Source organism: Adelges cooleyi, unplaced genomic scaffold, assembly GCF_023614345.1.
Source record: "Adelges cooleyi isolate 19-005CV unplaced genomic scaffold, UGA_ACOO_1.1 ACOO_flye_CR_arks_rails_tigmint_CR_PRNA_9, whole genome shotgun sequence".
Taxonomy (NCBI): Eukaryota; Metazoa; Arthropoda; class Insecta; order Hemiptera; family Adelgidae; genus Adelges; species Adelges cooleyi.
The window spans coordinates 11,278,871-11,292,406 of record NW_026096579.1 but is presented as its reverse complement, the minus strand read 5'-3'; the positions used below and the strand labels follow the sequence as shown (position 1 = coordinate 11,292,406).

Genomic DNA, 13,536 nt, shown 5'->3' with positions numbered 1-13,536 from the left:
ATCCCTATAGGCTGTCACTATTTTACATCGATAACATTATTGTTTATTATGAAATTTAAATCGGTATCCGGGCATTAAATATACATTTATTAATAGGCATACATTATACCTTTTAATAATAGTATACCAAAATATGTTTGCACTTTATAGCTAAATGTTGAATCAAGTTACAAAGTTAAATTATTAACTGAGTTAACATAAGCTAAATGGTGTGGAGCTTGCGTATTCCTGGAAAAATTATTACATATTTATAAAGCACATTAAAATATTAATGGGGAAAATTTTCGCCACGCCGGGAATACATCTAAAAACACCTCTAAAACTTTGTCAGTAAAGATAATGCAAACCATCAAAGTTTGGTTACAGTATACAAAGACTATAGTCTATAGTCGAGGGCACATAAAATAAATAGAGGTATATGCCACGTCGGAGCGACATAGAGTGAGGCTATAGTTATTTTAAAGTGAAAACAATCAAAATACCATACCAAATACTTAATACATCAATTTAATGCGCCAAATCTAAATGTAGATTTATATGTACTGCAGTGCGTTTAATTTTTTTAAATAGTCTTCTTAAAATGAAAAAAAACATAGTTTTTTCCAATTGTTACTGAAATAAGGTTATTTTCATTTTCTTGCGATAAAATTCAACTTAATATGTTTTACAAACACAGAGAACGATTCAGTAAGTAACGCAAAAACTTTTAAAAAACCACTACCTCGTCCAAGTCAAGATTTAAATACAGTGAGAAAAAATCATTAACAGTAGTTTAGTACATTAAATGTATTTTGTTTCTTGCTGTAATTTTGTTTTGTATAGCGCAATTCACTTTACAGATTGTTTTAAATCAAAAACACTGATTAAAATTCCCGAGTGTTTTTACTTCCAAGGTCGTACTACAGGATATTAAATTATTGTGTTTTATAAAACATTTATTTAGATGCTAACTGCTCAATCATAAACGCTATATTATATTTGTATTGTGCTCAGACACAATATATTTTGTTCGTTCAGTCCCTTCATTGCGCAAGATGGTTCTTCTCTTTAATATTATTCGTCCTATTAAATCGTATCACGTCATTTTTGGCGGACCAAATCCAACGATATGACCTAAATACTACTAGAAGGTATATTGTTGTGTAATATAAACAACGGGGTCTAACTTTAAATCCTTAGAAGGTATGTGCGCCACGCCGATCATTTGAATACAAATTTATATTATATATATATATATATATACGCATTCGACTCGGCTCGTTGAAGACAATACAGCTTCGTTACCCTACTACTGTTAAACGTGTACTACTACTTACACTTCAATGGCTTTGTTCCAATTTATTATGTAACCAGAGAGGGTAAACAATTCGACGTTGACGAAATGCACGTTTCCTCTTTCCGAGCCCACGTACAGCCACTTGCTCCGGAGCGGTAGGTGCACCACAGTGATCCTGTATTGAAAACAAACAACGATTAGCTCTATTAGTGGATAACCTAAACAAAATTAATCATTTAAGCCCAAGGAAATTAGTTTCAAAACTGACAGTAACTATAAATAAGTAAGAAATATTGTTATATAATTGGATCTATAATCCGGTAAGGGTTTTCAAAAATAACTTTAAGACCTATATTTTATTTTTGGATAACCAGCAGAATAGTAATCGTGTTGAGGGTAAATTTTATGAACACCGTTTAAAACCATGTTGAAATCTTAAAAAAAAGATAAAAGGGAAAACTTTCACATGTAATTTAATTTAAAATCGTTTTACCACGATATACATTTTCATAGACCTCTGCTAGATTTAATGTCAAGCCAAAAAAAATAAGTAAATGTTTTAGTAAATGCTGAACCCTGGTCATGAGGCAATCTACTGGAGAAGGTTTTTAAGACTAACAGAACAGTTAGAAATTTGAATAACGCAGATATTAAAAAATAATTGTTTCGTCCTTCGTTTATATGCAAATATTTAAAAATAATAATAATAAAAAAAGAAATAACCGTACTTGTTACAGTATTTTTTATTTCTAGTACCGCCCAAGCATTTACTAAATTGTAACGGGATTCGCCAAATTAAACTGTGCCACGAGATTGCAATTATAATTTAGGATTATTACACAACCATTACCCTTTATTGTTGTTCTTTATTTTGGGTTCGCATTCGAGTTGGGTTCAATAAAATTGATGAAACACCGAGGCAACAAAAACGCATTTCCAAATGAGATGCCGCATTTATTATGCCGGCAAATCTGCCGCCATCGACGTATAATAAATGATTTTGTATTGTGTGATAAATTTAGGTCATCGAATATTTTACAGTGTAGTGAAGTCAAACAAATATCGCATAAATGTTTGTGTGTATTGCTTACCTTTCTCTTTGAAATTTTAGACTGTGGACGACGTCGGCTCGTTTCTGTCTGAAATTCCACAGGTGTAAACTATCATCAGCTGTTACAGTGATCAAAGCGCCTTCGTTCATCAAGAACTCCACTTGAACGACGGCGGCTTCCAATTCGTGTCTGACCTGTGCGTCCACTCCAGGTCGTCCAATACTGAATAACGTGCTCGTTAAAGAAAATTAACTAATATTTTGACATCATTGTTCACAATAACATATACATTAATAAAGATACATAATAATAAATAAGATACATCGTCATAAAATGATATACACACACACTACACGATGATTCTCAAAGTAGTTAAAATGTTTAGAATTATAGATATTTATTTAAAACGTCAAGGTGTTAAAAAAAGTATGCGTATTTGTATTATTAAAATTAGAATTGATTTATGAAGAAGTCTGGTGAGACGGGCTATGTTGGGCGGTAGACAGGAAAATAATCAGTATATTAAGAACGGTAACGAAAATAAACGTAGGAGAAAAGTTGGGAAGAGAATAATTATTTTGCCTAGAAACAATATCCTTTCCCTTAAATGTTTGAATACTAATTATAGGGTTGGTATTTATTATGTAATGCTACTTACCAATTTTTCCATATTTTTAGAAAATCGTTATTTTTATTTAGAACTAATTAAGGTAAAGAAAACAAGTTTCTACCAAACTAACAAAATTTACCTTCGTAAGATATTCTTGAAAATAATTATTTTGACTAAATAATGTTGAAATTAATTCTATAATTACCTTGTTTTGATTAATATTATAAAGTAGTTAAGATAATTTTAAAACAAAATGATAAAGTAGAGGATTTTTTTTTACCAAAAACAAACATTTAAGTCGAGTAATTAATATGTTGCGATACTAATTAGTTAATAAATTTAACGAAGTAGAGAATATTATACTGGTATAATTTTAATCGTAACACAACTTAAAAATAAAGTATGAATAGGATTAACAATAGTACCTATTACGTTCCATAATATATTGTTATACATTTGGCAGTAAAATTTAACTTAAAAAAAAAAATGTATACCATTTGAACAGCTAAACCAGCCTAACGTAATCTCGGCGATTACGATATATATATTTTATGAACGTCATTATTCGGATCGGCATCCCTCCCAAAGCTTGTTTAAGCACCACTTTTGGTTCGCATACAATTTATAATATTATACACTGTTGTTGATGAATGGCATATATAGTGTGTTTTTGCCATAGTGATATTTTCTCTCTCTCTCTCTCTCTCCCTGTTTCTCTCACAAAATAATAAACTATATACGCAATACGTATAACATAGTACAATAAGTGCTTTTTCGATTTAGAAGCACCTGAGCGCAAATCAAGAGCCCTTCAAAACGTATACATAAAATACATTCGTTCGTATCATTCTACTTATATAATGTAATATATACCATATTGTTATTGCTAAGTGCGAATACTTCTTTTTTCAGTATTTTCCCACCAAAAGTGAACACATCCACTATAGTAGCGGAAACATTTAAATCCAAAAACGTTCGTTTTCCCGCATACAACTCGGTTCTCGCGTAACCACTCAAAAACACCATCACATCAACCATCGCATATACATATAACTTGGGATCTCTCAGTACATCTCAGTGTACATTATTCATAAATAATGCCGTTTCGTTCCTAGAAAATTTTGTTGTAAGGGATTTGTATCGGTAGAACCTTATGTTGAAGATTCCAGGTTGTGCGGTTCAAAGTTGTAAGCTGTGTATAAAGCCATCTTAAGAGTCATTCCAATTATAATTCTTATCGCAATAGCGCAATCGAAGGGAAGCCTAAAGTCTAAGTTTCCTCTAAATCACCCAAAACTTCTTACAAAATTAAAAATACTTAAGCAACAAACAACATATAAACTTGGACTTTTTATGAGCTTGGCGAACTTTAAATCTAACGTTTAAATTATACTGGATGGACCATTTTTCGTACGAGTTTAATTTTCTCGGAAAATAATTACAATGTTGTAATTTTTCTTTTTGAAAACATTGTTACTTATGTTATTGTAGAATATTATAAAATTACCAAATATTTTTTTACATCTTTTTAGTATTTTCCATATAGTGCTATTAACTTTTTAAAACTTTGGGCTCGCACATACTTAATACATTTTTTTAAATAAGAATAATTTGCTGAAAATGTTGAATGGACGATAACGAGTTTTAAATATTTACTTTTGAAGTCATTTAATTTTATTGTTTTTACCTACGAGCATTAACCAACCGCATTCTACCTCCTGTCCTAAATATTAAACTCTAATAACTTTAAGAGTTACTATTCAAAACTGGTCATTGACCAGCCAATATTTTCAAAAGTGTCACATATAAATTTACACACAATAAAATATAAAAACTTACAAAATGATCAATGAAAATCTATAAGATATTTTCTGCGGGGGTACGTTATACTATCAATGTTTTAGTATAAAACCTGGACTATACAGAATGTGTTCAACGTATGTATATGGTCGTCAACGCGACGGCGAATAATTTTAATACATCCAGCGAGTTTTAGCAACCGCTCTGTATAGTATACAAATACATTAGAGCTGCTAGAAATCTAGGTATTTGTGTGATGTGTAAGTGTACGACCGAGTGTTCAAGAGTGGAACAAAAAAAGAAAAAATGCAAGTGGAAGGGCATGGGTGTAGTGGGGAGGATGGGAAATAAGGTTTGCTAGAAATTCGGTAGAAGCTTTTCAACGAAGGTTTTTAATGGATTTGTTGAATCGACAACCTCTTGTCCTTCGCCTATACAGTTGCTGTTGTTGTTATTACTCCGACGATTGCAATTTTTGCTTTCATATTTTAAAAAATAAAATATTCTCTCGTCATTATGTACAATAATAACTACCGTGTACTGGAAAAAGCCCGCTTGAGCCCAGTAAAAAATATAAATATTATATTAATGTTCCATACGATGGCCCCGGGGGGTTGGAAAAAAAATAACGCCAGGGAAACGAGTAATATAATTTAACTGCGCATATATTTGACCCGAACCGTCATGTTTCTTCCAACTATAAGTTTTGATTAGGCGAGCGACCCTGAATAATTTTACTTTTCAAACGAAAACCCAGCAGCTCATCTAATCATTAAACGGAGTACACAGACTCACAGACCTCGTGGTCAAAGCTTACACAATTATAACCCTTTTACAAACGAGATAAGACAATATATCAAGTGCACAACCATTGTACGCGAACCGCGGGTAACAATGCGTTCCGAACTTTAACGTCGTTTAATATTAATAAAGTCAATTTCTATACCAACTCTCATGAAAGCAATTCATTTAAGCAGATTAAAAAATTATTTAATTTTAAAAAACTGACCTCTTAACGGGGAATAATTTCATAACCAAAATAGTTTAATTTCAAAAATGACAACATAATTACTTATTTTGCAAAAACATTTTTAAAAACAATTTACATAAGTGTGAGCTGACGTTGTAAACACTTCCGAAATCTCCATTGAATTTGTACAGCGACAACTGCTATTGTTTAAAACTATATGTATACAACCGATCAAACTTTTCTACTCAGCTAACAACTAACAACCAAAATCGGTCATCGAATCTTATCATTCTGATTATATAATTATAACGACAGTTTTTAACAAAAGTTGCTCTGCTAAACTACACAGATTTAATAAATTACAAAATATTTTTGATTACAAAGTTTTAAGTTTTGATTACTAAGTTGTTTTAAAAACAACTTAGCTATATACAACGTTTAACATTTAACCAAAAATTGCATGATCTTAATTATATTTATATTAAATATTTATATTGAGTACTATGATACATTTTTGGACCCCTGTACGCGACCAGTCGCACTCCAAGCGGTTGCGATTCGCTTCGATTTGTCATTCTCAGCGGTTTCTTGTCTGTCTGTTGCTTAATTGGGTCACGCTTTACACAACGACTATATTTACTTTAAAAACGTGTAAACGCATATATGTAATATATGTATATATTTATGTCGCGTAACCAGATTTTGTAAGTATCAAAACAAATCGTTAGCGAAGTACTCGTTTATTCAAACGGCAACAATACGAATTTGTAGGGCACGAAGGCAATGAAAAACCCTTCACCATGTTTGCATAAAACCTTACAGATACAGAAGCCGGTATTGAACCGGGCTTATGCCACTTTACTCAAGTCAAAACTTTTGAAGATAAAGAGCACAGGACTAATACCGTTGGGCGAAAGACGTCAGTTGAACTCTAACGGACGAGAAGTATACTTCTCGTTATTCCAATAAGAGAAGTTAACTCTACAGGTTTTGGAAAACGCTTTTGCCGCTTGCCGACGGCGGCGCTATTGATTTTTGCCAACTGTTTGACCTCGAAATTATATTTTGTATAGTCTAAAGCCGATTCCTCCCAAATGAATCGCGGGAACTTAGACCCTGCCGGCTAAGAAGTCGATGACGTCCGTGCGATAGGATTCGTATGTAACTTTATATCTGTTAGAAACCCTCCTTCTCCTCTTATAACCGATAAAGCAGTTTAGATAAAACAATTTCTAAGACACGTTTTTTTATAATAAAAAAAAAAACTGAATGAATGTAAATCTTCTTATTCAACAGATCAATAGAAAAAAACGACAGCCCCGCACTACATAATAATGCGTTTGATATGAGAAAACACATATCACAGTCTCGCGCTCTATGTAAACACAAGCCGCTGATCAAACTATATGAAGACATAAATAAATATACAAACGTAATTAAAATAGGTCAGAGCGTTGTATTCAATGTGAGTATGTGTGCGTTAGAGATTCAGAGGGTAAGTGAGCGTAAAAGGTTCAACCGTGGTAGTCGTTGTCAACAAGCACCCGGTCAAGTAGTCGAGGGTCAATTGGGTATAGTTTTGAAGTCACTTCTGAATTTTTAATAACCCCTTATACTTAAGTTGGTCGACTGAACTTTTTTACCGATGACAACAAAAATATATTTTTTGTATTACCCGTTATATAAATACCCGTTAGTTAAAATATATTTAATTTAATTGCTACTCGTTGCAATATAATACCATCTAATCTTACCACTAAATCTAAAAATACTAAAAAACAAATTATAATGACTTTCAATACTTATTCACAGGTCAATGAATAAATCCAAAACCATAACAATTTTGTGATATTTAAACGAACTTACTTCAGACAATATCATAATACACAACCCCCCTTTTTTAATCCTTAAATGTTTTGATTACCTAATTTCTCTAGTGCGCGTATTTGAGATTAATTAATTAAATGTTAATTTACCGTTTAATCGTTTAAAATAACAACGCTATAAATAGCGGACTTAAGTCATAATACTTAAATAATAAGCATGCACTTTTACGTCCCTTTTAGTTAACTTAACTTTGCTAAGACTCATTAAGTGTCGGGTCAACGTCAAACTACGTTTATTTTGTAAGAGTGACTGAAAATAATTGTAATAGCTCTACTCAACTCTGAGAATATGACATGTGATTTTTAACTTAATTTTTTGCTTTGGTTTTTTTGAAACAATCCAAGATAATTATTTTAAAAAATAGGTCCTATATCTTTATAGTGCGTTTAATATTTCAGTAAAACATTTTGAAAATTTTGAGGTCTTTTTGGTGTGACCCATAAGCCAGAACCCAGAACTTATTATTTATTGCTTCAATTAGTAAACGCGTCAGCTCTTTAATTAAATATAAGTGCTCGATTTAAAGAATATGAAAATTAATAACACCATGTCTCGCGAGACATTTAAATTAATAAATCATACACGTGCGTTGCATAATGACCATTATACATTTTTACATTATATTAACGCATTTATATCAGATTGACTTGTTCAGAGAGTTAGTTGTCTTTAAAAACTAAATTTTCCCTCAACAATTGTAGTCTATACAGTAATTTACTAAACAAATTACACGCAAAACTTTCGCAGCAAATATACGCACGAAAAATACATTTAGTTACATTATCAAGAGCATCCTTAACAGCCAGTCTTTGTAGTTTTATTTATTGAAATATAATAACCATAAAATTGTGCAACGAAGTTAAAAAGGTTTCAACTAAATGTTTTTTTGATAGATATATTAATTGGTGAATATAATTACAAAATCTAGTCATCACGGGTGCAACTAAACTTTTTTTAATGCACCAATATTTTTTCCGTGTAAAACTAGAAATACTCTAATAAAAAGTTTGATCAACACCTGTGATCTGAAGCGAAGAAAGAAATACCCGCAAGAAGTCTAGCGTTGAAAAACACTATTATAATATATATAAAAGTTTATATGAGTTCGCAACAGAGAAGTGTAAGGTAAAACAAAATCCAACTATGCGAGAACAAACTTCATGAAAAACTTTAACATTGAATACTAATGTCTGGTATGTATAATGTGTGTTTATAATTTATGGTAATAATAATGTTAATTCACGTGGTACCCATAACCTTTTAACTCTCAACTTAGGAACAACACCTACTATGTAATAAGCTGTAATTATCATAAACATTTCATATTTAAGGGATGTAATTGATTTTAGGCTTATCTGTGATCAATATATCAGAATAACTTAACATAGCAAACAAGAGTGTAACTTAATTTCCATATAGCTTTTAGGTAAAATTGTACTAACTACCTGTATTTTATATTATTGTGTGACTAACAACGTTATTGGTTTATTAGTATTTTGTACAGCATTTCAAAATATAGTTTGCCTTTGTCTAAAACAAACCTAACCTAACCTAACCTAGAAAATATTTAGAATAGTTATATGATACTCATAATTCTGTGGTGCTCAAGTAAAAGGTCTTAAGTTCAAAAATTGCGAAAATGGGGTTAAATATATTATAAGAGATGATTTTTTTTTTTTTTTAATAAAAGTATTTTATACAACTATATAGTTACACATTTTTATGTTTATTATAAAAGTCATTTAAACACAAACATTTTTCTCAAGTTTTATTCAAAGTTAAAATTTTATTTTACCAAAATAAGTTATTTTGAACAAAAGCCCTTTTAACCGAATTTATTCAATATGTATTATTTGAATTAATTGTTTTATGATGTATACTTTTGGATGTTTTAACAGCAGTAACATTATCAATTTGAGGAATGTACGTAAATTATAACAAAAAGTATCCAACGTTTTGATTGATTTAAGAGAATAAGTTACAAAGATACTAGCACTGTAATTAAGGATTAATAAAAATCTAAAAAAAACTACTGAACGGATTATTTGGTCTAGGTAATACAGCGCACGAAGGAGAAAATATTGGTTAGTTAATAATTACATGTTTGAATATTTAATGGAAGCACACATCGATAATCAAGTAGCATATTAAGAACAAAAAAAAATATATTCTTATACCCGAATAAGGCTTTTAAAGGTTGTCGGAAAAACAATAATGGCGCTTAGCGCTATGACAACAATCGATACGGCCTGTCAGACTACACCGTCGGCGCACGCTATTATTTATATAAAATATAAGCTCCCCGTGACAAGTGTTGGCAATTTCATCTTTTAAGTGATCCCTGACAAGCGTGTACTCTCTTTGACAGTAAATTATAATAAGAATCAACCGGTTGAAACTTGAGTGTTAAAGAGTCGCCCATAAATAATTATAATTAATGATAACATCACAACAGACACCGGCAACATTATCAAAACTATGGTTTGATTCAATAATGAAATAACTTTTTTTTTCTTTGTTAAAATTACAAATAAGTGGCAAGTTTTATAAATGATTTGTGCCTTTTACTGTAACATTGCTGGAATTGACCGAATCCTTTAAAGGCCATCGTGTTCCGTCGACAAAAGCGATAGTCAACACGGAAAATTTAGTGTCACGACGGTTTGTTGTTAAAAGTTTTAAGCAAAAAAGTTAGAATATCATATTACACAATACACACATATATATTTACATATGTCATAAATGCACACCAATTCAAATAAGTTGCAATGTAAGCCCTTTTCAATGACGACGACAATTAATTACACCGTCACTTATATTTGACCTTGTTAGCTAAACCTAACTGCTAAAGGGTAATTAAAAACTCAACATTTAATAACACTGTAAAATATTATACGCGCGATCGCTAAACAATTAAACTTATTTTAAATAAAAACATTTGCCCAAAGATTAGCATGGACATTAGAAGATTAGCAAAGATTGTACATCAAGAATGTGTGCGAAATGTTATCCTACTCAAGTAGCCGCAACACGTGTAGACATCGAAATTGCCTACTCGGAGCGCCGTGTAACGCAAACAGTTGACGACGTTCTTGTGGAAAAAGAACAATTCGAGACGTTCGTTATTATTATACGGCAAAATCGAGATGTTAAATGGAGATTGCTTCACTGTTGAGACTTGACAATAGCTGTGTTGTGGTGGCGGCCAATTGTTTCCATCGCACAGAATTGCCTTGGCCGGAATGGCATTTACAAATTATATCCCAAGGGCTTTTGATTCATCTCCGACATTTTGCAAATAGCTTTTCCAGGGGTGAACATGCTATTTATCAAGAGTATGTAATGCCGCGAGAGACAACAAATATTTATTTTATTTTAAAAACAAAAACCCATGTAAAACTATTATTTTAGCCGTCCGTAAAATATCTGAGATAACAATAATTTAAAAACTCGTCAAATATTCATCGGCAACGGGGGGTGGTTAGGGCGTTTGTAAATTTTGCACAGCTCGAATAATTGATGCTCAAAGTCAACTCGACACACCTGCACACCAGTTGAACGCGGTTGTTCGCTTGGCGAGAAAAAAATGAACGATGCTGTGCGTGAACTCGATTCAGTTAAGTGTAATATATTGTTCGTCTTACGCAAAACGTGCGTGGCATAAAACGTTTTATTTTCGGTTAAACCTCCGGTTTTGGCTACGAACAAAAAGTTTCTTCTGAAAATTTAACTTTAACGCTCGCTTCCGGTTTGACAAAATGCATTTTTTTATTCAATAACCATATTAGGTAAACGACATTTTAGAAAGTTTACAAGTAACATAAACGCGCGTTTCCGGCAGATGAGCGAAGCCCGGTCCCGCTGTCCGACAGCAGTGGAGAGTGTCCCGGTATTTAGGGGGGGAAAAATCAATGTCCCGAAGGATATAATATTGAAAAGTCTTATTATACTCTGCGATCCCTCCAAAATCCATCCTCGCTAATTTCCTTTATTGTAAACATTTTTAAATGTAAAAACTCGTTATCCTCAATAACAATAAAAACCAATCAACAGACAAAACATAAGCTGTTGCAGGAGACGACCACGATAATACCCAAAGAACCTACCTACTATATCGTATTAAATGTTTTAATTTATTATTCCATACAAAATATTTTTAAATGATCCGTTTCGCTCAAAAGACAATTTCCTTACTAAATTAAAAAAGGTATGTTTTTTACATACAAATGAAATGATATTCAGAAGAAGTTTAAAAGACAAGACACTATCATTCTTTTATGTGCACAAGCGTAATCTACTTGTACTTCAAACCATAAAAAAAACCCTATAATTAAATAAAAATAAGTATAAAACAAATTAAAAAAACCGCTGTTAAATCATTGGCGCATAAATTCCTCAAAACCAAATTTATCACATTTAACTATATATTTCTATGAGTTAATATCCCAGAGTAACCTGGAAAAAATGTCGTCAAAATGACAAAATGTGGCTTCCTTTTTGAGGAAGCAAACCGTTTAAAATCATTAATTAGCCAAATTTATAGTTAATAATTGTACAGTTGAATATTGGCCCTGTGTAACGCACTATTATTTAAGGCCTTTTATTTGACGGAAAATCGAAATTGTCATAGAATGCACTAAAACGTGCATACAAATTGTTGTTTATGCAACTAAGTGATTCCGACGAGAATTAGTTCTGGGCAAACTAGACATTCAATGTACGTTTAGCGTAGTGTTTGTGGAGTTGATTCGCGAGCAAGTATTTTAAACAAATGTTGATTTAACGCCCTAGGCACTAGTAGATATTTTAACATGAATACGAACTGCAGTCCGTAGCCGTAAATTCACTTCCATTGGGTTCGACAATAAATCACCGACAAAAATAATATTATGTGTGTAGCATTTAGAAACACTGGTGCGCCCACTAATTTTGTTTTTTTGTTTTTTTTTGGCTTTTGTATTGTTGTCCCTTTGCGCATCTGCGGCTCGTTCGCTCGGGGTGTGTCTAAAATGTTAATTTCAAAGTTCTATAATCAATTGATTTGTTGCAATTTTGTTACTGGCGGCAGCGAGATAGGCGAGGCCGTCAAGCGAACCATTAATTCATACATTTCAATCAGGCCTTTTTTTTTTATTATTCTAATATCAACTTTCACACTCGGGCGACCCGAATAATTAAAAAAACGAAATACTTTGTTTTCGTTAGGATAAGCTTTGGCAGCAAAGCCATTACAGTATACATATTTTGTTTAAATTGAAAATATTAATTATGTTATTATAAAGTTATTGGACCATGTTTTAATTAAATATTTCATATACATGATTACATTTTTAAGTCTTGAGTAATCGCTAATTATTTTAAACAATTTTATACATAGTACTACTGTTATGTTTCAGCTGTAAGAAATATACAATTGTTTTTTTTAATTTACACATCCGCACAAAACGCGATAATACTAAACACATAATAATCATATTGTATCCAGTCAGAATTTTCATTTAAACGCCTTCATATTAGTTTTTACTAGACACAATTAGCCCACGTTAACGCCACCGTGTCGTTTCGGTTGTGCTAAAATGTAACCCACGCCGAATTATTATTCGCAAAAACTAGCTTGAACCGTTAAGGCAGCTTGAATGTATACATCTGGAATGTAATGTGTTTATTTATATTCGATTTACGCTGTATAAACGTACCAAAACCTATTTACTTCGAGGTCATTAACTCGGCAACAAACGTTTGCTGATAAAACGTGAAAGAAGCTGAAATAATCGTCGAGACACTTTTATTTTTTGGACTTTCTGCGTGTGTGTGTAAATGAAATCTTAGACAATTTTAAAGCGATGGTAGGCGAATGGTAACCTAAGAAAAAATAAAAGGCGACTAAGTTTATCTATGATGCGGCTAGTACTAATTAGTTTTTAATAACATTACATGTTGT

The 13,536-nt window shown here is 31.8% G+C and overlaps 1 protein-coding gene across 3 annotated transcripts in view; it reads right to left on the bottom strand.

The window, feature by feature from the left end:
* LOC126847112 (syntaxin-binding protein 5) overlaps positions 1-13,536 on the bottom strand; it is a 103,313-nt gene that overhangs the window by 48,487 nt on the left and 41,290 nt on the right. For all 3 annotated transcript variants that reach the window (XM_050587168.1, XM_050587169.1, XM_050587170.1), the window contains exons 3-4: positions 2,368-2,550; positions 1,317-1,451 (exon numbers count right to left, since the gene is read on the bottom strand). In XM_050587168.1, coding sequence (XP_050443125.1) covers positions 1,317-1,451; positions 2,368-2,550 — 318 coding nt within the window. The remainder of the gene's footprint in view (positions 1-1,316; positions 1,452-2,367; positions 2,551-13,536) is intronic.